At 46.2% G+C, this 27755-nt stretch overlaps 1 protein-coding gene across 1 annotated transcript in view; it reads right to left on the bottom strand.

The window, feature by feature from the left end:
- The window catches only part of AUTS2 (activator of transcription and developmental regulator AUTS2), a 72928-nt gene extending 65638 nt beyond the window's left edge, over positions 1–7290 (bottom strand). The window contains exons 1-3 of the mRNA XM_053995939.1: positions 7233–7290; positions 7113–7150; positions 3785–3833 (exon numbers count right to left, since the gene is read on the bottom strand). Of these exons, the coding sequence (XP_053851914.1) occupies positions 3785–3833; positions 7113–7150; positions 7233–7290 (145 nt within the window). The remainder of the gene's footprint in view (positions 1–3784; positions 3834–7112; positions 7151–7232) is intronic.
- Between the last annotated feature and the right edge of the window lie 20465 nt (positions 7291–27755).

Below are 27755 nucleotides of genomic sequence, written 5' to 3' on the forward strand. Positions count from 1 at the left end.
TAACAGCCCAATTGTGCTTCTGATCAAAGGCAAACTTCAATATACAGCACAAATGAAAACTTCACCACTTTGGGACTCATTTTTCCCTTCAGGAAAAGCTGTTTTCCAAGGGTATGTAGGAGGGAGTTAACATAAATGAACCACACAGTCGTAGTAAGAGCTGCCTGCTCTGCAGCTTCAGATCTGTGTATTTAAATTATTGAGAGATAATGGAATTTAATTACACTGAGAAATCATGTTACAAAAATTCATGAACAAACCTTGTACTTTGGCTGGGATTAATGGTGCTGAGGTGCAACTCTCAGAGGGTGTGGGGCAGCTCTGTTCCTTCAATGACACACAGACTACAAGCAGCAATCCCAGCTGGAAGGGCCATCCCACAGGGAGCGAGGGAGGGAGAGCGGGAGCCGCAGGTGGGGGATGCTCTCCTCTGCCAGCTCATTTATTCAGCCACTGACAGCTCCTTTGTCAAGAATCACCAAGGGCCCAGACCCTTGGGTGCTCACCTCCCAGCACAGCCACCTGGATTCCCAAGGGAGCCATCTCCCTGGGTAATTTAAGCATTACAAGGTGTTCCTGCCAGAGCCAAGGACTGCAGGGCTCTGATTCACAAACAGGGACCACTCAATCAGGAACTCCTGCTCTGGGGACCGAGCTCCATCCCTCCCAAATTCCCAGCCCTGCTGCACACAGACTGAGGGCTGGGGACCCCTGGGAGTGGTGGCAGCATGGAGGTGACAGGGGAACCCCACAGCCCTTTCCATTGCTGGGCTCTGAGATGAGTCCCAGCCCTGAGGGACCCCAGCATCCACTGGTTGCCCCCCACAACCCACAGGACCCTTCTAGATTCAGCAATACACCTTCCCATTCAGCTCCAAGGACAGCCAAGTCCTAAATGGGAACTGAGAGACTTCTCCTCAAGGGGATTTACCAGCTCTTCCAAAGGTTTGGGGGGGATTTCACTTGGCTCTGGATTTTTTAAATCCCTAGTGTTTCTGAGGAAGGGACTGTTCCACATTACACATCCACACTAATCCATCACTCCTTGAGCCGGAGCACAACTTAAGCCTTGAAGTCAACAACAAAATGACAGAAAGGGGACAAAATGTATGTATGAGATGTAAAATGCTTCAGGATTTGTACCTGCTCTGTAAATACATTACTCCTGTAATTTCTGCTACTTCAGTTATGAATAATACTAAAAAAAAATTTAAAAAGGCAAGAAAAACCCAAGCAGTGCGTGAGACATGGGTGGCTGTGGGACACCCAAGAGCAGTGGCCACGGACACAGAGGGCTGGACGCTGTCAGCCTGCCCAGCCCTCCCAGCCTGGCAGCTTGGAAGGTTTCATCACGATTTACCCAATGCAAATCTGACCTTTCTTACGAGTGACTTTTATTGCTTTTGGCAAAAGCAGCCGTGGACAACACAGTGGGGAAGAACTGGCTTGGAAGCGAACAGCCTGAGCTGCGGAGAGGGAACTTGAACTCGGAATTTATCAAACTGACAGCCCCCGGGCACTCAGAGCTCCCCAGGGCCCGCACTCGGAGCAGGAACAGCCCCCCAGCCCCGGCAGAGAGCCCAGCACCTGCCTGCCAGCAATTACTGACATTATCTCCAAACAGGGGAGCTTTTCTGAGCTTCTTTTCCTGATATTTTGTAGTCTGAATGCTAATCCCTTTGACAAAACTGTCCCCTATGCTTTTTCCGTTCTCTTTCCCCTTAATCTCTTTCTCCCAGTGGAAAAAAGAAAAAAAGAGGGTAAGGGTAAAAAAAAAAAAGAAAATACCAGCCAGCCTAGTTTGGCCGCACCTGGATTTGCATTGATTCCTCCCTTGTCATTCATGTTACCAACAGGAATTAGCATATGGCTTTAAGGGGAAACTCAGGAGGAGAAAAGAAAGATGCCATTTTGATGGAAATAAGGGGCAAAGGAATAATCTACCATCAACTAAAAAGCTTATTTGTGTACGGTTTCCCAAGCAAAGCTTCGAAAAGCCCATGTTGATTTTAGGCTACACAAAGAAACCCTAATCCTTTCAAGGGAACTAAATCACCAAAGAAAAGTACCTCGGAAGAAAAGGCTCCCTGTCAAGCATGGGTATTCACATCCAAAGGGATGCCACGAATCAAGCTCTGTAAGTAAACAGCAATAAGAATGTGGGAAATGTGTTTGAGTCAAAAAAGAAAACCAAAGGAAGAGGAAGAGGGGCCTACTCTTCATCAGTCACCTCCCGGGGAGGAGAGGAGCCTCTCACCCTGGTTACAGGCCTGTGCCAGGAATGTGGATTCACCCGGCTTCTCCTGCCCTGGCCCAGCCCCAAGAAAGGGCTGCTCAAATGCCAAAGCCTTTTACAGCAAATTAGCAAAATAAAGATGCAGTCACATGTAGTTTGGGGGCCTGGGGTCACTCCAGACACGCAGCTCTTCCCTTCTAATGGCTATGCCACCTATTCTCAGCCTCCGGAGGGGCCTGGGGAACCTGTAAATGCCATTCATCACAAAGGATAAATCAGCTTGCCAAGTGAGATAACCTGGTTAGACCACAGAAATAATCCAGACTGTACTTCCAGAGGATGCTAATACATGAAAAACAGGACTATAGATCTGTAATGCAATTAAATCCAGGTATAATTCAATATGCAGCAGAAGCCTTCAGAAGCAGCAGCAGATCAGCATGGGAATCCCAAAGGTAACAGGGTCATATTCTGTCCCCAGTTAAACCATCAGAGCTTTGTGGAATTAAAAAGCACAGAGAAACACTGGAATGACTCACTGGAGTAACAAACCAAAGGCGGGGAGAAGCACACAGGGCAAATACTGAGCAAACCCAGCCAACAGAACACCCCTGAATTTCAAACCAGTCAAATCTGCCTCTTGTAACGCCAAGAGTGCTCCAAACCCCATCAGGTAAAACCCCGGGTTACAGCCGGGCGCTCACCCTTTTCCAGGCACTGCCCATGTGCTGCCAGAGAAAAGCAGGACACCGGGGTAAAAACCAGACGCGCTTTCAAGGCTTTGAATTACACTTGTTTGTGCAACTCGCGCCCGGAGCTGCTCCCTCCACCCTCCTTCCAAAAACACCAACCAGACCAAAAAGGGGAGTTACACCAAAAGGATCCCCAAAGCCTTTCTAACAAGGGTGCTCCAGGTCCAGCTCCACACAGCAGCTCACGGGCGCTGATTTAGGGCAAGCTTTCCCTTAATGTGCTGTTATATCATTAGCAGCTCTGTCTTTGGATTGCTGTTTGGAAGAAATTAATGGGATACTGAATATTTAAATGTGGCCCTCTCTATCATTTATTAACTCTACAGAAAGCGCACAGCACAGTAAGCCATGGTTTATGACTATTATCCTGTGAATACTAAACGTTGGCTGGTTATTACTGTCAGCAGTGCAAATTGGCTATTCATAATTCCACGTCTATCATGGAGCTGATGAGTAACAATCAAGTTAAAACATTTTGAAAACTCTTACAGTTATTTAAATGAGCTTAAATTAAAGCCATTTGTAAAATAAACTATTCCCTAATATTGTTATTTAAATTAATTCTGACCTGGCAGGCAATGCATTATTTAAAGCCTATATTTTATATTAAGCAAAGCAATTACCAAGCATACAGAACACGTCTGAAACCCAGCGAAACATAAAAAGCACTAACAAGCTGATTGCGACATTTCTGCAAGACAAGTTACATTTCATCTCCCATTGAAATTGCCATGAAAAGAAACGTGTGGGGAAAAAAGGAAAATAAATCTGTTTGGGATGTGAATTGCAGCCTTACCTTTATTTGTGACAGCGTTGAACAGTTTCTCAGAGCTGGCATCAGATGCCTGAAAGACCAATAAAAAAGAAGAAAAAAAAAGAAGTTACATTTTCTAGCAGTGATAGATTTCCGAAGGCACGGTGTATTTATGCACAGGCAGAGGTGTGTATATTTTAGGGAAACAAATCAGGAGACCAAACCAGGGGCGCTGGAAGCGGCGGCTCCGGAGGCCGTGTCCATGAGGTGGTGCTGTTTGGCTGTGCTTCGCCGCCCTGCAGTGCAGATATTTCTTTGGAAAGGTTCTATTTCATAAAGAAATGGGGTTTTTCTTCGACATTAGCTGCACAGACAGTGTATCTTTGTACTGCCATTATCCAATACATTCCGACATCGATTCTGCGATGCAGAAGAGTCACCATTTCGAACCACACAGCCTGGTATCAGGAATCTCCAGAACTGCAGATTTCTTAATTAATTTTTAAAGTATTTTTGGGATCCCTGCTGTGTGAACATTCGATTTTTACCACCTTCAAAGCAGCGTTGATAACTTAGGTTAGTAATTTTATAAATTGCTGTTGCAAACTCTTTGAAAAATAAAGAGCGTGTCAGTATTTAGTATCAGTGTGTATTTCCACGTCAGCTTTGCCTTCCTCAGAATAACTGATTCTTGACACCTCGCTGTGTAAACTAATAAACCTTTTCTTTTTCATCAAGCCACCTTTATCCAAGGAGGTTTTTCCCCTTAATATTGTGTTAGCAGCTTGTCTATTCCTGCTGTTTCTATGCCAGGCTGCCAGCTCAGCTCTCCACCCGTATAAAAAGCTTTATTTCAGTTTCACACAAAACCATTGATCTCCCCCTTTCAGAAATTCCAACGGCACAAAACCAGGCAGGGAAGGAACACTGAAAATGTTCATTCTGCAAACACCCCGAGCCCAAAAGCACCAAACACTCCATTTCTAACAGATGTGTGTGCTGCTGTGTTTGGGCACACACACACAAAACACACACAGGCACCTACAGCTCAAACTTCTCCCACAAAAAGCACCGAGCTGTTCAATTCCAAACCCAGCCCCGCTGAGAAACAGGCTGCTCTTGGAAAATACAGGGAAAATGTGCTCAGGAGCAGAACACTGCAAATAGGGTTAAAATGTAACACTTGAGAAAGATTTTGATTTTTCCCTAGAAACTGTTCTCTTGCTGGATTCAGGAACAATAATTGAAAATACTGGAAAGCGGGCTGTGGAGGTTTTTTTGTTAAAGGGGAGGAATTTCTCAATTCAAAACCAGATAAAAATCACCAGACAATCAACATATACGTTTGCTATCTCGACTGCACTAAAAACTTGGATGCGAAACTCCCGATGAATGAGTAGGCATGGCTCAGACCGTGCATCACAGTGCAGGAATACACTGAAAAAATTGGTTTGCCCTCAAGTTAGTGACAGACAAGATTTCTATGATGAATTATTAAAAATAGCTTTATTCTTTTTCAGACTTCTAGACAAATTTTACAAGATTACTGCTGGCTTATTTGAAAGCCGAGCTGGTGCAATTTCGCCTCAACTAAATACCTTGTAAACACTGGATTTATTACCCAATGATGGATTTATTACGCAGTGATGACTTTCTCTAAATTAATGAAAATATGTGAATAATGCACAAATTGCAGAGATCAAGAAGGCCATGTGCTTTAAAGAGCAGCCCAGTGTTAGTCCAACAAGAGGCTCAATGCTTTCCTCCCCTTGCCAATCAGCCTGCTTAAAAATAATCATTCCCAGTGAATTTCAGCTGTTGTGTTCTCAAATGCAGCTTTTCTCTGAAGTCAAAACTCTCTGAACCAGTCCTTCTTTTTTGAAAGAAAATCCAATATTAAAAACCAAACAAACTTCTTACAGTTTCAGCTGCTACTTTATTTTACTGTTTCAAAACAAAACAGCACAGGGAAGTTCCATGTTCCCTATTCACTTGATTTTCCCAAGCAGTATAAAGAGGAAAACACCATTTTAAGAAGTTTGCTTTAATGCCAAGAGTAAACCAAGAGATTGTTTTTGAAGCCATGGTTTTTCAGGTGCAATCTCTTCCTGTGCCATCGCACACCCCAGTCACAACAGTGCTGTGACACCTGGAAGTGGCACACCTCGAACAAAACGCAGCCTGCCCAAGGACTGCTCCGGAGCAACCTGGCTGATGATAATCCATGTGGCATACACCTAAAAAAGGAATTATTTTACAAAGACAAAGCTCGTCCAAGAGTGAAGCTCATTTTGCATTACTGACCACACACAACCGAATGGAAGAGCAACTTGAAATAACCACACTGCCTGTGTTACCGTGAAAATAACCCAAACGCTGGCTGGAGCAGTGAGATGAACTTGGCCTGCCTGTTTCCTTACTTTAAAATTGGGTTTTAAATACAAAATAGCAATTAGGGTGATATACGGGAGATACAGAGGCAAGGACAATCTCTGCCAGCAGACACGCAGTGTATCAATTTCCATACAACTATTATTTTTCCACAGCTAGGCAGTCACATCACGCAACAACACTAAAGGAACAAAAAACCCAACTGATTTAAAAACCCGCACGAACTCAGCACTACCCCAGAAGGATGAAATTCGGTGCCTGTGCAGTGCTGACTAAACCCTGCTCCGTACTGACAGCAATCGGCGCAGACAACAAAGTGCCTTTATGTGCACGGTGGGTGCGATGTGGCCGAACCTGGATGCTCCAGCGGCGGAGAGGAGCTCGGCTCTCCCTTCCCTTCCACCAGCCAACTGCAAGTCCTTCTTCGCTCCCCTTTATCCCGATCTCCCCCGGTCTCACTTGAGCAGATGATGAGCACTGTCTGCAGGCACCGTGACATCTGGGGACAGCACCGGGTTATCCGAGGCGCTCTGCCCGAGGTGCCTCCTCGGCTTCTCCTGCACAGAGCCGGAGCTGGTGACACACAGTTCCCTTCCTCGCACTTCGGCCGTTTTCCCTTACAAATCCCCTTGTTACCAAGCACAGCTTAATCCTTTTCACCGCAAAATGAAACAAGTCAGCAATCCCCGGGCTTAAAGAAAAAAAAACCCAACAAACCACAAGGGAAAAAAATGACCCAAAGAGTATATTTTTCCCTTCACCAAGGAATGTGCTGCCGTTCGAGGGGATGTATGACTAAAATATTTCCTGTCCAGACAGCGCAGCCTGACTCACTGCTGGCACTGCCGGGCCCCGCCGCGGCACTTGCACCGGCCCCGCACCTGCCCGCGGAGCCGGCGCGGCCCCGCCGCCCCCTCCGCCCCGGTCCGTCCCTGGCTGCCCGGGCCCGGCGGCCGCTCCCCCCCCGCCCGGTGGTTACCTGCTGGCCGGGGGCTCCGCGGGGCGGCCGGTCCGCGGCTCATGGCGGTGCGGGAGGGACGGGCGTGTGCGGCAACTCCGATCCAGCGCGGCTCTCAGCGTCCCGCGGCCAAACCCCAACTAATCCTCCGCGGGGAACCGACTCCGCGGGCCGGCCGCGCGGGCCGCCGGGCGGGCATCCTTCCCGGGCCGCCGACCCCTTCCCCGCTCCCGCAAGATGGTTCCCGGGAGGAGCGACAGGAGCGCGGCGTGCGGGGAGCGCGGCGGGCGCGGAGCGGGCGCTACAGAAGCGGCAGCAGGACAAAGAAAACCATGTGCGGCGGCGGCGGCCGGGGACAGCGGCGGCACCTCCGGGTGCGGGGCGGTGCGGGGCGGTGCGGCCGCGGCGTCTCCTCCCTCCCTCCGCGGCTCCAGCGCCGGCGGCTGCGCGTCCCTTCCTTCGGGCGGCTTTTTGGGTTCTCTTCCGCTGTTTGCCGGGGCGTTTGGGGGGCTGATTGTTTTTGTTTTGCTTAAAAAGTCATGCCCGTCCTCTCCCGAGCCAAAGCGGGCTCCCGCCGGGCGCCGTCCCTCCCGTCGCGGCCGCGCTCAGGTGAATTCCATGGGGGAGAGGCAGCGGCCCGGCCCCGGCTCCTCCGGCCCCGCCGAAACAGCCTCGCAAGCCTGTAATCCCCGCGGGGCGGCCGCTCCGCTCCGCTCCGCCCGGCCCGGCTGCAGGCGCCGGCCGGACCCCTCTCGCCGCCCGGCTCCGCTCCGCACTGCGCGGCGCTCCCGGAGCCGCCGCCGCCGCCCGCCGGCTCCGCCCTCCGCCGGCCCCGCCCCGCGCTCCGCCGGGGTCCCCGCGGCGGGGGCGGCCCGGCCGGCCGGGGGAGGCTCCGCGGGAGCCGCGCTCCCTGCGCCGGCGGCCGGCCCCGAGCAGCCTGCCGAGCTGCGCGGAGCCTCCGGCGGCGGCTCCTCGGCGCGGTGCGAGGGACCCGCGGAGCCGGACAGTCCCCCCTGCCCCGGGATGGCGGCACACGCTCACGAGCATCGGTCGCGAACATCACTCTCTAGAGCTCCGCGGGACGAAAACACGATCGAAAACATCGTATTGCATTTAGCAATTGTTTGGTTTTAAGGGAAATTTAATTTTATTTTTCTTTCTTTCTTTTTTTTTTTTTTTTTTTTTTTTAAGCGGGAAAAGCCAATGTCCCCAGCTGCAGGCAGGGTGGCCTGCCGAGGACCCCGCTGCTCGCTGAGCTGTGGTTTCTCTCTGAGCCCCCCGTGCAGAGACTTTCCTGACTACTTCCAGCACTGAACATTATTGTCAACGGGCAGTGGATTTCCCACTCGCTGCAGGTTTCCTTAAGTGCAGCACACCATTAGTAATGGCTACCGCGAAAAATAAACGCACAGCTATGTGATGATATAAATGATTATTCACTGAAGCACAGCACTCGGAGCCAAATGATGTTTCCTGGGAAGATGAGAGGCAGTTATGCACATTGGCACAGTAGCTGCATACGGTGAGATGTTTCCTGGGAATGGGATAGGTGCTAAGAGGGGATTTACGGGCTTGCAAGACCATGCCCAGGGAGTGTTTTCAAGATTTCAAACCTGGAAATGGGCTTCAATCCCATACTGGGCTAGGAGTGCTAATGGAATTAAGCTCCCGTGGGTTCCACTTGAATTTGAGCTAAATCCTCAGAAACAACGTTGACAAGTCCTATTCACTCCAACTCCTGTGGCAGAGCTCAGCCTGGAGGAGGTGATTCTCCTAAGCAGAAGATGGGAACTACCTATACCAGCCAGAAAACAAGTGCAGAACAAGAGTCTGTGTGTACCTGCTCGGCTTTACCTGAGCCAGGATTATAGTTACGTGTCCAAAATCCGACAGCAGCTTGGAAAGATTCATGTATGTCCTGGCTCAGCTCCAAGCTCATCTCGGGACATGGGGTGACTGCCCTTCTCCTGGCCCCGGGGCACCGAGGTGGCTCTGAGCTCTCCCCAGCAGTGACAGGGTGCAGGGGGCTGCAGTGGCTCTGGTGGCTCTGAGCAAATCCCACAGCATGTGAGGGGAAGAGGGAATCATGATCTGACTGTCCACACAAGCACAAGTGCCATAATTAAGAAAGAATGCTTACCAGTTACCCGTGTAGAACTGCACAATTTTATGCAAATATTTCCCCTTCGTTCCTCATTCCATCACCATATGATCAATTTAAGAATCTATTTAAGTTTTCCCCCTCAGTGGCTTCTCCAAGATTCTTATCTGAGGTGCAGTCCCACTGACTCTGGTGGTTTCTGCTGGGACAGTGGGGTGGGAAGATGTACAAAGAACAATAATGTTACACAGGAGATGAACACACCCAGCCCAGCTCCGGAGTCAGACCATGGCCACAGACACCACAGCGCTTTCGTGCCATGGCTAATCCAGAGTGGGAACACTTCGGTGAAACTGGGACAAGTGGTCTCCACTGGAAAATTAAAAAATTGTGGCCAACCTCAGATCTTGGTATGGCAATGGAAATGAGTTCTCCAGGACTGTCCAGCTGAGTAGGTCATCCCCACATTTCCACACCATAACTGAGCATGGATTTTGGCTGTTAAACTTTCACAGCTTTTTACATCTAATAAATATGTATTTGCAGCTAATAAATATAAACCACAAAGACAATCCTGTGCTATCAGAGAAGTGGTTTTCATCTCTCTTAGAAACCCAACAGAAATGCCTTCAGGTCTGGTCTCTGGAATCAAGAGTGGGAAGTGGCCAAAAGCCGTTGTAGCCCATTGGGCATGGATGTTGCTTGAGTGCAGCTTCCAGTCCCCACCAAAAATAAATTGATAAAGGCATTAAGCTGGCAGAGTGTTCTCTGTACAATCAGCACTTGGGGACTCCATGGACCGAGGTGAGGCTGTGCCTGAACGAGGAAATAAATGCACAGTACCAAGGTGTGGCAGCTCATGCATTCTTTGAGCACCTTGGTCAAGACTTTCCACAACCTGACATGGTAAGAACGGATCTAATTAAAGCCCAGATTCCTCACAAGACTTTAATTTGATACTTTTAGCCTGGATTAAACAACAGGCTTGTCTGTACTGGATTTTTCCAATGTTAACCACATGCCACACCTGAACACAGAATCAGAAATGCATTTACCTGCCCATCTCCCTGGGGCTGTGAGGGTTTATTGGCAGGGCTCTGGGCCTCATTATGCTCATTATTCATGCCTTAGAGATAAATCGAGGACCTCTGTTTTCCTGCTACAAAATTACACATGGACAAAATGCGTTGAGCAATTCTGAATGAGAAATTTGGAGTTCAGAAATTCACTCAAAGCCAAATTAAATCAAAGGGACCCCTCCTCAATTCTGAATGAGAAATTTGGAGTTCAGAAATTCACTCAAAGCCAAATTAAATCAAAGGGACCCCTCCTCCCCACAGTGATTTGAATGCCTTTGGATCAAGCTTCCCCCCATCCTGACAATACTTTCCTGTGCTTTAGGTTATGCCTGGATAGGTTTTTGAAACCTTCTGTCTCTTATCTATGTGGGACCTTGCCAGAATTTTTTCATCTGTCTGTGGTCTCTGTCAGCGTCGACATTTGTTTCTGCCACAACAACAGCCAAATGAAGTGCATTGAACTTGGATCAAAAGTAATTTCAAGATCTTTCACTCTCTGGAAGAGGTTTTCAGATCCAAGTATTTTATTAAAATGACCTAAAGCTGCCCAGACAGCAGGCAGGGAAGCAGACATTCATTTCCAAGTCATAGAGTAATTCCAAAGAAGAATTATCCATCTCTGGCACAAGAAGCAAACGAATATTGAAATTACAGCAGATTATATTGGATTAAATTATTTATGGCAAAACTCACCTCACCTGGAAGGTTCTGCAGCTTTTTTCCTGGCAACATGAAAAGTGGATATTCCAATTCTTTGGTATTCTGTCAAAGACTGGAAACATTTATGTTTCCATTAAGTTGCTAACCTTCCCAGAAGACACCGTGGTATCTGACTTTGGAGCGTGATTACGGTGCCTTATAAAGCCCTTCATAATGCTTTGAAAACATACAGGATTTTGCCTATTACTGGATAAGAGATGCAGGATCCTTTCCCCAAGAAAAGAATTTATGGAGCTATCAGCGGAGTTGTATGGCTGTGAACAGCAAGCCATGGCATAATGTCCCACGCACAAGGTGCTTAAACTCCAGCGCTGTGAGAGGTGCAGAAGGACCTGTTCTCCTCAACAACGGCAAAATCACCACTGGTGTGGCCATGAAAAGGTCATGAGAGATGCCAGGAAAAGGAACTGGTGGTGAGAAGGGGTTCTGCTGGATTTGGGGGGATGTCTGGGAGCAGCCTGGCCCCGGGGCAAGCACCAACACATCAAATGACAGCAATGCTCCCTCAGCGTCCCCTCCAGCAGGGACAGGGCACGGGGGAGAGGGGGACACAATCAGCAAATGTCCCTTTCTGAGGGAACAGAGCTCTGGATGTAGAACATCCCCGGGTAAATCCCTGTGTAAGTAATGCTTTTCATTTGACAAAGCAGAAAACTTCTGCAGGAACATATTAATGACAGTGCAACTTTTTTATTATTTTTATTTTTCTGCAGCATTTGCAAAACTAAACCCCTTTGTAATCCCTTCTTTTATGCAGAACAGATTGCAGTTTTAAGCAGAGGCCCATAAACTGCAGGTTCAAAGAAACCTGAAACTGAATTAGCATAAAAGCTGGAATTCTCATTTAGAGGAACAGCAAGGCAACCGCTCTGCAGGCAGTTTTATGATTAGGGTTTCAAATGGAAACAAAGATAAAAACTGGGGCTCGGGGAACAATAGGGCTGCTCTCTCTTCCCTATCCTTACAGCTTGGCCCTGTAAAATACTAAGTGGTCTCCACTGCTTCCGAGGACAGAATTTAGCCCAGATTTGCACACCTGGGGAGGGTGGATAATTTTCTGAACCCAGGCACTGTACCAAAGACAAATCCTGACTGCCCTACGTGTGTGAAGCCATTTCTCCCTCAGGTTTCTCTAAACAATGTGAAATCCTTCAGATGAACACCACAGCCATCTTTCCTTCCCTTCAACCACCACAAAGAGTGAGAATCCTGGCTGTAACTTTTCCATCAGAAAATGCCTGTGTTTTATCTCTTCCTCTAAAACCCTTCCTGGGGTTTGAATTCCGAGTTACTAAAGAGACCATGGAGCATTGGTTGGCTGGATGTAGCTCCTGGAGACCTCGCTGGGCTCTGAGCTGCTATCCACCCTGCAGTGTAACCAGGAACATAAGATCCTATCACTGGGTAAGAGGATAAAATATAAATTCTTCCCCATCCTCCAGCACTTCTGTTGTGCACTTCATAAATACACCACTTTCAAGCTGTGGCCATTATCCTCCCCTAATTTCTGCCTGCTAGCACGTTCTGCAACTGAAGAAGTATTTAAAATTAATTTGTCTGTCAATATCTGGGTACTGAATCACCTAATAAGAGAAATATTTTTCATTCTCTTCTTCTCAGTCAGAAGAAAAGACTTTCTTATCACCAAATAAAGCATCCATTATTGCGTGCTGTAATCCCATTCTGTCGTCCAGGTCATTTTTAGTCCAGAAAATGCTGAATCAGCACCATAAACCAATCAAGTAATTTCTTTCATTTTCTAACATTCAAGCAAAATAATGAAAATCACATCTCATTTGATGAGAAGAATATACGACAGAAATCTCCTCTTCCAAGGATAATTTTCAAAGAGGTATGCCAAGGCAAGAAATATTGTTGCAAAAACCTAGCTAATGTAGGGGCTCTTCTGCTGAACAGATAAATTGCATTTTTGACTGTCAGCTCATATTTAGAAAGTAGACTATGAACAATAAATCTGTACCTTTAACCAGCTTCTAAACCATGCAAAGACATTAACTTGGCAAAAGAATGACCATTACTTTGATGAATGAAACATTCACCTAAAATATTCATGTACGAGATGATAATACCCAATTGATGACCAAAAACACCCACCCCACTGCAGATTTAAATAACTGAGATGCATATGAGAGAAACCGAATCACATACATAAGAGGAGTTATTATGGCACTGTTAGGAGAACCAACAAATGAAAAAAAAAGGCTTGATAAATATTTTCCATAACAAAACACAATTGGTTTCAGTGGGATACAGCTCTGTTTCTCATTAGTTATCCTTCACTTGTCAGACAAGTTCCATATTTCACCGAAACCCGCTGAGTATTCTTTCTAGTTTGCTGGGGAAAGTGGCTATACATTTAGCACGTTCCCTTTATGCTGTGTGTTTTCACAGGTCTTTCTTTAAAACACACTGTACATGCTTTTGCTCCTTTCCCCCAGGATAGTGGGTTTCGACATCCAAGAGGAGTTTAAAAGCAGGTAACAAGTCATCACTTTTGAAGCTGCAGAGCAGCTGAAGAGGTGCAATAGCCCCAGCAGCCATTATCAGTGCCTGCCAGGGTGCCACGCTATCAAGTTATATGATAAAGCACTCAGCTGACACCAGAAAAATAATCATTCTCTCTCTCCTGCACCACCCCCTTTTTCACAAGGAGGCTTTTTACACTCATTAAATGCAACCTTATCTCTGAAAGACTGCAATCCTCAGCAAATGACAAGTGTGCCTAATCTCATTTTCTGACAAGCGATTCTGACAGCACCTTCCTTTTGATTTCTAAGACACGTAGCTAGACATATATTAATCTGTCAGTCATCGCCCCTAGGAAGGATGGAAAAAAGGAGAGACAGAGATGAACATTTGTGAATGTGAAGGGAACAAGGCAAGAAAGGACTAAGGGTCCTTTTCTGGCTATTTTAAGCAACTCAGCTGTGTTTCTCCACTCCTCCCACCCAAACATGGGACCCGAGTCTCTCCTGTGCAGCACAGCCCTCAACCTACCTGTCTGCAGAGGTTGCTAATATGCATTTTATTCCAGGTGTGAGTGTGGCCCAGCAGCCAGCTGTGGGTGTATTTTCAGGTTTCCCCTGGTACTGAAGGTAGTTGGGCTCTCATTTCATTTTCCTGTGCCTCAACTTTCAGCATTGCATAAAACCCAAATGTTATTGTCGCCATGGCACATATTTTAGTTATAGACATGGGACTTCCCAATGCTGGTACTATAAAATGTTAAGCCTTAATTCCAAATTTACAGTTTATGAAGTGTTCTGCAATAACACTTTTTTTGCAGCAAGAAATGCTTTGTCATTCAGGCAGTGAAGCCTACCTGGCTTTGGTCGCTGGTACATGTTGGCAGGTACAGGCAAAGACAGGTCGGATAAAAGCATCAAGATTGAAAGCATCAAATTGGTGTCAGATCTTAACAACTTTGTACGAATGCTCAAAGTGCTGTAAAATGAAAGCATTTCATACAATCTCATAGCCTGGCAAGGTGCAAACTGGAGACCCTGAGCAACACCAACTCCAGGTGCACTTGGAGGCCAGGAAAAGGTAGGGTTTCCAAGAAATCCTGGATAGAATAGGAGAAGATGCATTTAAAACCTAAGGGCATTATGAGGCCCTGACAGTGAGTGTGCATTGGGGCAGATTGATGTGGATTTGCCATTCAGCAAGTGTGCAAAATACAAGCCTTTGTACAGGATGTAGAATGTGCTAGGGGAATGGCTTTACTGGAGGAGGGTAGGTTTAGACAGGAAATTAGGAAGAAATTCTTCCCTGTGAAGGTGGTGAGGGGCTGAATGGATGGCTCAGAGCAGCTGTGGCTGATCCCTGGAAGTGTCCAAGGCCAGGCTGGAGGGGCTTGGAGCAGCCTGGGACAGTGGAAGGTATTCCCATCCCATGGCAGGGGTGGCACTGGATGGGCTTTAAGCTCCCCTCCAACCCAACCCATTCTGGGATTCTCAATACACATGGGTGAGCACAGGGCTGTGAGATGGAAGAAGGCAGACTTACAGGTAGGTATAAAAGTGCAAATAAATGAGATTCTACAAACGGGACCCAAAGGAAGAAAGTGATTAAGTGAGGTGGGAGGCAGTGTTCTTTATCTCACACAGACCTATTAGTTCTGCTCCTCATAAACCTGCCTTCTCCCTCTTAGCATGTGAGTCATATTCATATTTCTACCCACCAAATGCTAAATTAGAGTAAATTATACAGATTTACCATCTAACATTTGCTCCCTGACCTGCCAGCACTTGCAGAGAGCCTCCCCAGCTGGCAGCATATCCTCCTGCCTGGGGACATCCCAGTGCCACAGCTCCAGCCTGGTCCAGATGGGATCCCTCAACTGAGAGCTCCTCTCCACCTCCTTTCCCTTCCTCTGTGTTGTATTAACAGGAGAAACTTTATTGTTCATAATGGGATAAGAAAAACAAAAAAAAAAAACAAAAAAAAAAAAAAAAAAAGAAAAAAAAAAAAGAAAAAAGAAAAAAGAAATGAAAGCAAAGTACAAAGGGGCTCCAACGCAATGCTTTAAAGCAATGCCATTTTCATAGTAATATAGTCATTAAGTACTTGTTTGATGGTGCAAGAAAGTAGGCCAAGATCTTTGCTAATACATTTAATTAATCAATACCTTCACTAGAAGATGGGAACAATTAAAGTTTTTCTCCTCACTCAGACAAAGCAGCAGAAAGCTTGTGATCTACTTAAGGAGCTCGTCACTCAATGGGAAGATGAAAAGACTTCTTTAGTTTTACTTAAGAGCTGAAATCGTGTTAATACTCGAGTGTTTAGGATCTGGCTCTCAAAAAGGCAGTAAATCAGCAGTGGCAGGAAAGCTGCCTGCTGTCACTGCATCCCCAGCCTCGTGTTTCCACCCTGATGTCATCATAATGGGGAAATCACAAATATATGCTGGAGTTCATTGAGCCTGAAATTACCACCAGGGATATTTCCTTGCAGAACACTTTGGTAGCTGGGTCTGGTAGAAACACCCATCTACTGCTGATGGGCCTTAGAAGGGAAAATGTAAACCTGACCCTGCACAGTTTCAGTTTCTGCTGGATTTTTATTAAGAAAAGAATTTTCTGGTTGCTTCTCAGCTTCGGGATGTGGAAAAGAAGGTGTAGGAAGAAAAAGTCACCTCCTGTGGGAAAAAGTGATGGGAGGAACCTGGGCAGTTCCCTGTGCAAACCTCTGGCTCAGGGAAGAAGTCTCATTTCACAACAAGGGCTATTGATACGGGCATCAAGTAAGAGAAAAATTGCCTAAAATCAGCCCAAAATGCATCTGTCCTCAGGGGACCCCAGCTCTGCCCCTGCAGCAGGGGCCATTATTACCTGAGAGATATCTCTGTTCCAGCTCTCGGGAAACACACCTAGGCCATCATCCTGGGGGTCCACAGTCTCCTGGTGTTGGCACATCTCCCCTACACCAACTCACTCCACTGCTTGAAAAAGCTTTTCATAGGGGTCTCATGGCATGAGGAACAGCACAGGCAAAGGGGAGAAGAGGGTCCCTGCAGCCCAAGGGGCAGGACAATCAAAAGGAGACACAGGATATGGTTGCTTCCCACTCCCCAGAGGAGGGACATCAATCAAGACCAGTGCACATAGTGCCAAAAACTGAAGGCTGCCCAGTTTCCTCCACTGTTTGACCCTCTGGTGAGAGCAGAACCCCATCCAGGACCTCACAGCTTCCTCCTGTGGAACCCACGGGTCCATCACACACAGGTACTGACCTTACAGCACGAGGGAAAGCACAGGCACAGTGTTGTGTTGAAAACAAATTATTTCTTCATATAATCATTAGCAGGAATATAAATGCAAATGACCTTATAATTTGTATCGGGAGAACTATCAAGCTAATGCTGCAGCTAAAGGAGAAAATTCCTCCCTGGTTATCACTGGAGATGACTCAGGCCATAGAGCTGATCTCCTGTAAATTGCCTGCCTAGTTGCACTCAGTATTAAGCCCACCAGGCACTTTGCTGTTTCTAATCCCCTGGTAAGAATGATGCAAGAGCCTCACTAACGCTTACACGGAGGCTCCCAATTCTTCTGTGCATCCTCACCTTGGGTTGCAGGAGTCTGCACTCGAAGCTCTGTGCAAGGCCACCGCACTCACAACAAAAAAAGCAACAACAAAATAAGCAAATCAATTCTGCCCTAGTCCAACCTCCACAAATCGAAATCTCTCCAAAAGTCCTAGTCAAAAGGCCTTGGAAAATAAAATCCCTCTGACAAAATTTTCAGTAAGAAACAATTTTCAGTAGCTCGCCAAATGCTATTTTTCTTTCATTTAAGATTCTAACAAAACCTAACTTCTTTGTCTCTAGAGCTTCCTTGATCTCCTTCACTTTTAGCTGTCACATGAAGTCAATTGGCTGCACCTCTCTGCTTGATAAAGACAAGCCAACTGGTCTGATGTATCTTTAATGAGGAGGTAGGTAAGACACAATCCAACAAGGTGCTGAACATTTCGACCCTAAGCTAGCAAAGCACTTAAATATCTGCTTAACTTTTAACAAAAATAAGTCCTTTTGAAGCTAATGGGGCTGCTCTGGCATTCAGACTTCAGCACCATTGTATAAATTTGGCTGGATAAGGGACAGAGCCTTTGCAAGGCTCAGTTACTGAGAGAGCAAAACTGAGTCACAGGCAAACTGGGGAGTCTCTCTATCAGTAATTAATGTCTCAGCTGTTTAATTGCAGTTGCACATAACCCAGTGTTGCTGTCACTGTGCTACAGGAGCAGGCAGGGTTATTCCTGTTCTAAGGTAGCGTTCCATCAGTGGGATGAAACACCTGCAGGATTCACAGGGATGAAGGCTTGGCCTTTGCTTCAAAATCACTGTTCGACCCTACAAGAAGGAAGGGACAAATACAAAATAAACAAATCCTAGTGAATGATGGGGAGGTCATGAAGAGGAAGCTGAAAGAGTAAAAATTATACAAAGCTGAGCTATTGTTGCTGAGGTGCAGTTCATTAACTGATCTATATCCAGCCTGGATTATTCCAGGCATTACTGGAGGAGGTGTGCTCTGAGAATCTAATAAAATACATGAGAGCTGTGATACAACTTTAACCTGCTTTGATAATACAGTGATGTTCTACTCCACACACACCTGTAAGAAAGGCTGCCAGATCTCATCACCATTAGTTATTAACCTATTTGTTCCTATAAAATTTTCTCATTTCCCCCTCCTTTTTCAGGAGTTTACCTTTTCTAAAGTGGAACTGATTTAAGGTAGGAAAAAAGCTGCAGCATATCAAAAAGTGAATGGGAAAATAGGTAAGGAGATAATGTTTGACTGGGAAGGAAGAGTTATTTTAGAAATATTTTATATCATTTAAAAATCACTGAGTACTATTTTATGCCTCTTTCTGAGGAATAAAAGTCATAGTTATGAGTCTAGGTGTACATATTTCAATAGAAAAGTGAGAGTGCAACAGATACATAAAAATCTCTTTAAAAAGTAGCTCAAATAGATTCTTCATGAGTAAAACACTGGCAACCTGAATTTTAGTATCATTCTCAGCATTTCAGTGGAGCATTTTGTTCATCTGTAAAGTGCTACAGAAAACAGAGTATAGATCATTCCTACTCAGCCCTGTGTCATCTCAGCTGCAGCAGCTGCCCTGGGGCTGTGCCGTCCATCACTGGGGCTGGGACACGGGGCTGGCCAGCTTAGTGCCTCCACCTCTGTCCAATTTATAGAATGTGCCTCATGCTTGGGGTTATGGCCATTTATTTGGGGAGTTTTAGCTGATCTGTGAACAGATCAGCTCACTGCTGTGTGAACAACAAAAAACTAAGATGTTCACCATTCCAGGTTCTGTCTATACTATATTACATAATATGAGAATGAAGTATTTTTCCTTAGCAGCACGTTGCAATATTATGGTGTGAGCCTCTTTGTATCACCCAGGACACAGACAGAGAAGAAGGTTATAAAAAGCTGTCTGAGCTGGTTTTATTTTAAGAGGCCTTCAGACCAAAGGCCTGGTCTCTGCCTTGGGCCTGGCAGGGAGGCTCCGAGAAGTCACCGGGGCTCCCTATTAAAATACTGTTAGCACAGACAAGAGTTTTGGTCTTCTTTTTAGTTCAAACGTCGTCTGGGAGAGACAAAGAAACAAAGTGCTTGGGTCAGTGGAAATTTCTGACAAAGACTTTTCTTCCTGGCACACACAGGGACAACCCCACCAACTGTGTGGGGTTTGTCCCCCCCGAATGACAAGGCAAAGGTCCTGATTAAAGGCCCTCGGAGCAGGGACACAAAAGATGGCCCAGGACTTCAAAGCCAGCACACTGCTGGCCAGCGGGGAGGTCCCTTTCTTCCCCTCTCTCTCCTTTTAACTTCAGCTCCTGCTGGCTGTGGAGGGGCTTCTAATTGCATTTCACAGGGCCGGAACAAAACGTGGTCTTGTCTTCCACACAGCAGCGACCCCGGAGGACGTGGAGATGATGTGAGGATTCAGAGCAGGAACAAAAAGAGATTCATCATGTCAGCAGGCTGTGCAGAGGCAGTGCTGAGGCTTCTGCAAGATCATTTGCATGTTGCCTTGTTTCTAGAGGTGAGCTGGCAGTGGTGGGTTTTCTCAGAAGTGGTGTGGCCAGCCCCCTCCTCGCAGCTCTGAATTTGGGCCAGGGTTTGACTTGATCTGCAGCACCACTGGAAAGCCAGACACAGCTGAAGGGGGCAGCTGTGAACAGCAGAGATCTCCTTTGGGCTGGAGAGGAAGAATATCTGCCCATTGATCCAGGTCTGCAGGTGGAGACTTTCTTTGGCAAATGGGGATCTTGACCAAATGGTACCCAGGCTGATTTAAGCAGCCTAATTCTTTCAGTGAGTCTAGAGCTATGGAAGAGAAGGTTTGGCTGAAGCCAGATGGATTGGTTGGAAGTACAGGAAAGTGGAGTTGCTCAGGGGATGTGGGATGAGAAGAAAGCCTCACGCCAGGTGTTCCACAGGCAGTGCCGGGTCAGCCAAAGATGGGGCATGATTTAAATCAAGCACAGAAGTACACTGGAACCCAGCACTTGACCACCTTACCTTCCAAAAAGCCCAAAAGACCAAACAAGGTCTGGACGAGTATGGATGAACAAAACACCATCTCATCCCAAAATAATGCAAGTCAACAAAGTCTTTAATGTCTGATAGTCCCTCTATTCCAGTTCCCTAATGAGATTGGCTTCCTTATTCTTTTCCTTTTGCATTCAAATTTCAATCTACAGTGAATTTTCCACATTACAGGATGAACCATATATCTATTTTCCCACATTGCACAGCACTAGATCCAACACAATACATCCAAATCCCAAGAAGTGGAGTTTATTCCATATTCCCTGTGCTCATGCCAGTGGAAGCTGGTGCTGCTGAGCCCAAGCTTTCTCCATGGATGCTCAGGAAGAGAATTAGACCTGGAATGAGGTTAGTTAGTCACTGCTGATTCATCATGCATTTGAGATTTGGATTAACAAACCATTCATCCCCCAGTCCTTGTGTGCAGGCCCCTGTTTCCACCAGGAGTAGGGTTTTTTTATTTATTTACTAACTGACAATAGTGGAAAGCCTCATATTCACGTCCGAATTATAATAAATGCATTATAAATGAGTAAGTAGGAAACAGTAAGGAAATGATGTTTTACTTTTAAATGCTAATTATGGAGCCCTGGTGCAGTTAATGTGTAGGGTGTTCTGTCAATTTTTAATGTTTATGCCAAGTGTAGTCTTCAATTTAACATGAGCTTTTAATCCTTTGAGTACTAAATTGCCTTTTAATGCTTGCAGCACAACATTGTGTTTGCACAAAGTCAAGACTGAAAAATGAATTTACTACAAGATATGTGCATGTATGAGGGGGAGAAGAAGTACAAAGGACAAGATTTTTTTCTTAATGATGTTGTTGGAACTGTACAAGAGGAAGGAACTGCTTTCAGGATGTACCTAGCAATTCTTTGCAGTGGCATGAGGCTGCTGCTGATTTAGTATCTCTGTTGAAGCATTTTCAGAGAGCTCTTTCAGGTTCCAACAATTTATCCAACAACTACACCAAAAACTTATGGTTTGCACCCATAAAGCAAACTTGGAGGAAAACATGATGGAAGGAATTACCGTATAGAGAAGAACCTGCATAGTCAGTAAGACAAAGTACCTATGAAGAGAGGGAGTTTTTCAGCTGACAGAATTGCAAAGAGAAAGGTTGTTCTGGAAAAGATAAATCATAAGGTAGTTTTCTGGGTTGGTTTGGTTTTGTCTTTTCAGCTGGTGTGAGGTAACAGGCCCCAGGTAGTTCCTAGCTCTCAAGGTGCTCCTGTCAGTAGCATGGCTATGGCACAACCCCTGGGCTGAAGATGCTCATCCCAGCCCAACACAGCTTCCCCTTCCCTCTCTGCCCCCAGAAACCTCAACACAGCCAGACTGGGGGAAATGGCTCAGAAGCCACTCTGGGGAGGGTCCATCCTCACAGCCAACAGGAGAGCTACAGCCCTGCACACTCCCAGGGTGGCCTTGCCTGCTCCCACAGCAGCACCAGTGGGATTTGGCCAACTGGACACAGCCCAGCCCCTCCTGCCCCAGCACTGCCCCTCCCTGCATGTAGGAGAGTTAGAGCAGCTTGTGAGGCTAATCCCTGTTTATCTCCTTGCTGAACAGACTTTTTAAAATGGCACTGTTCACATGCTTAAAGCTCCAAATTTGACTTTCCTTGACAGCAGCCATCTCAGGAATCCCAATGAGGTTTATTTTTGGCAGTGGAGCCTTCACAGAATAGGCTTTGCTGCGTGTACAGCTCCCAGCGCACCGCTGCAGCTCTGCAGAGGAGGAGAACTGGGCACCTGAGGATTTGGTACATCCCAGGGATGTACCCTCAGCTTTGCTACCAGCTTAGACCCACAGGGCTAAAGCTAATTAATTAAAAACTCTCTTTGCCTTTTCTCTTCCCCTGCATTTCCGCCATCCCTAAGATATTGGAAGGTTGGAAGGCACCTTAAAGCCCATCTTGTTCAGCCCCTACCACGGGCAGGGACACCTCCCACTGTCCCAGGCTGCTCCAAGCCCCAGTGTCCAGCCTGGCCTTGGGCACTGCCAGGGATCCAGGGGCAGCCACAGCTGCTCTGGGCACCCTGTGCCAGGGCCTGCCCACCCACACGTGGAAGAATTTCTTCCTAATATCCAACTCAAACCTCTCCTTCTTCAGTTTAAAGCCATTCCACTTTGTGCTATCACTGCAAGAAGTCCCTCTCAAGCTTTCCTGTAGGCTGCAGGTATTTGAAAATATTTTTCCTTCTCCCTCATCCTAGCTTCCCACGTGTGCTAACACTCAGTTTATGCTGCCCACTCCAATAATTTGGTGTTCTGGGAAGAAGCATCTCTTTGCTTAACCCATCAGAGGGAAGAGCAGTCAGAAAGAACCAGAAATACAAACAGGGTCAATTATTTTATGATTAAATAATACAGTTTTAAAACGTGACTGAAAAGGGAAACTTAGCCAATGAAAGGTAGAGTTTGAGCTAATGAATTACCACAGGTAGACAGGTAATGTTTAGACATTACTTTTGAAAAAAATGCAGTTGAAATTAATCTACAGGCTTTGTGCTAGAAACTCACACATTGAATTTACGCACAGAAAGTCTTGCACATAAACATAGAATCACAGGATCATTAATATTAGAAAAGACCAAAACACCACCATACTTTAAAGATTGACAAAGGAAGATCCATACTTTAAAGAATCAAATATATGTCCTTATTTGCTCAATGGCTTTGATCTGGTGATTTAATTTAGGCAGATAAAACTGAATTAGATGCCAGTTTTAAAAGCCTGGTCTTCAAATACTGGACTCACATTTTGGGAAACGAGGGACAGATCAGAACACGCAGCCAGGGAAGGCACATCCCACCCTGCAGCAGCACAAAGCCTCTGGAGCATCACCACGTGCACGGCTGCAGAAGGACACAGCACAGAACTGCTCCAGGCAAATATTCCACACATGTAAATACTCCTGTACGAGGCTTAGATCTTCAATAGGAGAGTTGGAAAAATAAACCCATCTCTTTGGATGAGATGGATATAAGAAGAGGGCTGGGGTTTGGCTGGTGGGACTCTCTGGAGCTGGTGGAGGTGGCAGTGGGGACAGGGACCCACAGATGCCCTGGCTGGGGTCAGACCTCAGCCCTGGCACACAGTTCTGCAGTCTCTGAAGGCAGGAACCCCACTGCCACAAACCACCTACCAATTGTTATGTTTTTTAAAATAAGACAGGAACAAAGTCTTTTGTATTTGAAGCATATTTTGATTTGCCTTACATTTCCAAGCCTCTTTTCCAAGCTTCTTTCTTATACTATTTTTCTCCCCTCACCCAGGTTTTTTAATCCTCACATTCAGAGCTGAATCTCTCTTTTTTCCTTTCCATGCCATCGAGGTGAACAGTGTCTATTTTAGATCTTGTTCATTAATGTATCGAGGCATCTTACTTTGTATTACTTCCATATCTTGATGTTATCTAAAGCTTTTTATATAGTAAGAGAGAAATTACAAGGTTTATAATTTCCCTCATACATGTAACAAAAATGATAAAGCATGAAATTGCAGAACTGTGACTGATTTTCTATAAAAGTTCAACAATTTCCAGCAGGCTACAGCTGAGCTGGGGTTGGATTTGCTCTGTGCCTTTAGGTCTTGTTGATATTCATCTGTGTGTGTATGTGCATGTCATTATAAACTTGGATATGTGTCAAATACGTGTCAGAGGAGGCCATGGAGATGCTCTGAGGGCTGGAGCCCCTCTGCTCTGGAGCCAGGCTGGCAGAGCTGGGGGTGCTCACCTGGAGAGGAGAAGGCTCCAGAGAGAGCTCAGAGCCCCTGCCAGAGCCTAAAGGGGCTCCAGGAGAACTGGAGAGGGACTGGGGACAAGGGATGGAGGGACAGGACACAGGGAATGGCTCCCACTGCCAGAGGGCAGGGATGGATGGGAGATTGGGAATTAGGAATTGTTCCCTGGCAGGGTGGGCAGGCCCTGGCACAGGGTGCCCAGAGCAGCTGTGGCTGCCCCTGGATCCCTGGCAGTGCCCAAGGCCAGGCTGGACACTGGGGCTTGGAGCAGCCTGGGACAGTGGGAGGTGTCCCTGCCCATGGAGGGGGTGGAATGGGATGAGCTTTACAGATCTTTCCAACCCAAACCATCCTGTAACTCTGGTTCTATAAATAAATCACACTTGGGTGAAAACCAACATTAAACCACCAGATAAAACTCTTCTGAGAGGATGCAGCATGTCTGCAGCAGATTTAGAATTACACTGCAATTCTGTAAAACACCAGACAGCTCTTTTATAGGTCTTTTAAGCAGATGAAAGAAGGGATTCAGTTTACCCACATCTGCAAAATCCTGCTTGGGGAATAAACACTCAGCAAGAAACTTCTCATTCTTTGTGCACCTGCCTAGGGCAAAAGCACCACAATACTGGCTTTACTCCTGGGCTTTTGAACACATCTTGCTTTTGACCAGCCTACAGATACAGCAGCCCTAAATTGCAGGTTGGACCTCCCTGGAGAGTATCCAAGTCCCACATTTTGCTCTTGGAGTCATGGAAATGAAGACAGCTCAGCACGTCCAAGATCTGGTGAGATCAGGCCAAAGTCACTCAAAGAACAAGAACTCAGATTTTGGACAGACCAGGCACAACCAGCCTCTTCAAATGTGTCACTAATGACAACGGGGCCCAACTCCTCGTGTTCTTCTGAAGCCCAGGTGAAATTAAATCCCTCCCATTAGTAATCATTCACCCAATTTCTTCTACACTGCTGGTGTCAGACAATTACAAACGCCTTGGTAGTGCCAGAATCCCCATCCCCCATGTCTAGGACATCTTGAGGTCAGCCCTGTGTCCACCAGAGCTGCAGCAGCCCAATGCCTCTGTTCCTGGGCTTGTTGGCAGGGCTGATGAGGCCTTGCAGCTCACCAGAGTCAGCCACAGAGTGGAAAGAAACATTCCAAGTGTGGGATTTGTCCATGAAGCCAGGTTCCTCTCCCTGAGCCAGATTTCAGGGAATACATCAGTGTCACATTGCCTTGGCTCACACCCACCTCCCAAGTGCCTTAAATACCCAAGTCTATTGAGTTAACTGTTCCTGTCATTCATCCCTACAGCACACTAGACAATGGTCACCCTTTAAAAGAAAAGAATTTAAAAATAGGCGTGAATTTAAAAGACTTAATATGAAATATAAAGTATTTTTGCCACAATGCCTACTGTTTAACTGGCCACATTATGCAGTGATGAGGGTGACCTGGTCTAGAGACAGATTTTAAACATTGGACAGCACAGCTGCTCATGTTCAAGATCTTCTCTGTGCCACATCAGCTCCTGTCACACACACATCCACCCCTGCACACCGCTCAGCCGTGGCCCAGCACGGACACCCATGGAAGTGTTGGGAATTTGGCTTCACAAAGTGCCAGGGGAGGTCCAGGACTCCTGGACAAGCTGGCTGCTGTCCCACATGCTATCACACCTTTGAGGTATTCCCTTCCCTTCACTGTGGTCCAGGGGGGCTGGAGAAGCCATGGAAGCCCTGCCTGGCAATGGCACACACCACTTCAGCTCTACTAGGTCACAAATCCATCCTTATTTAAATGTATGCATGTGCAAATATTTTTAGAAAGTTTCAAGCACGTACTCCAGCATGGCAGCAGTTTCCAGAAGCAGTGGATTTCACTAAATCATTTCTAGTGCCCGAGTTTTAAATAAAGTATAAATATTGTACACATGAACTGCAGCAGCACTCCAAGGCACTCCAGCATGTGGGGCTGTGCATGGCCATGATGTGGGGCCTGCTGGCACTGCTGGAGACTTGTCATCCATCAGCTTGTCTTAGTGACTAATAAGGGAACTCAAATCATCTAATGACAGGTTTTGATTTCCTTAATTTTAGAGCAAATGTGGAAATCAGGTGAGCTCAGAAAAGCTATGTGGCATATGAGCTTGGAAAGGAGGTGGAAACCCAAACTCCCCTCATGCCAGTCTTGCATATAAACTGGAAGTCTGTAAGTTTCGTTAAAAATGTATAATTGAGAAATTCCAGTGTTGCTTTTTTATATTATTACATTGCCTAAGAGCCTTTACTATGAACTTGGATCCTGGGTGTCTAAAACATCTCTGTCTCAGAGCTGTACATTACACACACTGAGACATTCATTGCCTAGCTGAATCCAGCCTAATGCACTGCATTTATTTCCTAAAAGCATTCAGAGGAGAAAGGGCAAACAAAATAAACCCCAATGTTACTCAGGAATTAAATACACACAGTCTTTACTACTTGGTATTTTCCTTCTTTGCAATTCATAAAAAGCCAGCCGGGGAGGCAGAAGTTTCCTCACTCCTAATGATGAGTGAAGGCTGGACCCTGCCTCGGTGATCCTGCAGAAACTGCCCGTGTCTGTGGTACCTGGGAGCCAGCACCCCTGCCTGCTCAGCTGTCACACCTCTTGTTCAGCTCTCTCCTGTGCTAATCTCTCCCTGCTCAGCTCCAGATAACACAATGCATTCCCTCTTCTCCTTCCTGAGCTTATTTGCAGACGTAGCCATCCATAAGAAGCTTTAAATGTGTATTACACTCCAGGAAAAACCCCTGTGGCCCACCAAGTCGTAGGCTGGAAAACCAGTTTAGATTCGCAGAGAAGCTGGTATTAAAATCCTTGAGGACTTAGCATTCCCCTGTCATGCGTTTAAAGCCCTGTGAATAATAAAGGAGCCCTGGTAATTTTGCTAAAAAATGAAATTCCATCATTTCTGCAGAATAAACAAAAACAAACCAATGCATTAGCTATGCAATACTTCTCAGCACCACAGTTTGAATGCATCATTAAAGACAGATTTTACCCATGAAAAGTGTTTTTAAGAAGCAATAAATACACAAAACTTTACATATACTTTTCATTTCATTCCTACATCCTCTCTGTGGGAGGTGGACTCAGATTAAGTTGGTATAGCCAATTCCTCCAGCTGTAGGAAGCTGCAGCCCTATTTCTTACAGCTCACATATTGTATGCTATGCTCTAAACTAGATCCTACCTGGTGCCATGAAATCTGAAAGTTTAAATCTATGATATCCACTGATACTAGAAATGAAAGTAAGTAAAGAGCAGCTAGAATGTAATCTCACTGTCATCAACATCAAGTTCATGTTCCCTTTCCCAGGTCTAAGTACTCAGCAAGGACAATTCTCTGATTTTTCTCTCCTGAAAGAGCTGATTTGCTACAGGATTCAGCTGGAATCCTCTTCACTCAAATCGAAGATGACTTTATTGGTGACATGAGAAGCTGTTTTTGAAGAAGGAGCACACCACTAAAAAAGTGAATGTGCAAATTGCTGTGGAAAACATCTTTGCTGGCCCAGTCTTGACAAAGCAGTGTTGCCTTGACCCTCTTCCAGTTAAGGAACTATCACCACAGATTTGAGGAAGGACCAAACTGCAGCTTGGTGTCCCAGCTGCTGCTGTGGTGATGCTCTAAGGAAGGCAAAACAACCCTCACACCTGAATGCATCCTTAAGGAGGGGAAAAAGAAAAGTACCTGTGGATACCAGAACCCTCAAGGATATTAAACAAGGAAACAACAGCTACAGCCAACAAGATACGGACAAGCCTCCTTGCAGCCCCCTCCAGTGACAGAACCAGAGTTCCTAAGGCTGCTTAGCACTTTTGGTTATATCTCAAAAATCCTATAAAATAAAGGGATAGAG

The sequence above is a fragment of the Vidua macroura genome, chromosome 20, assembly GCF_024509145.1.
Source record: "Vidua macroura isolate BioBank_ID:100142 chromosome 20, ASM2450914v1, whole genome shotgun sequence".
Lineage (NCBI taxonomy): Eukaryota > Metazoa > Chordata > Aves > Passeriformes > Viduidae > Vidua > Vidua macroura.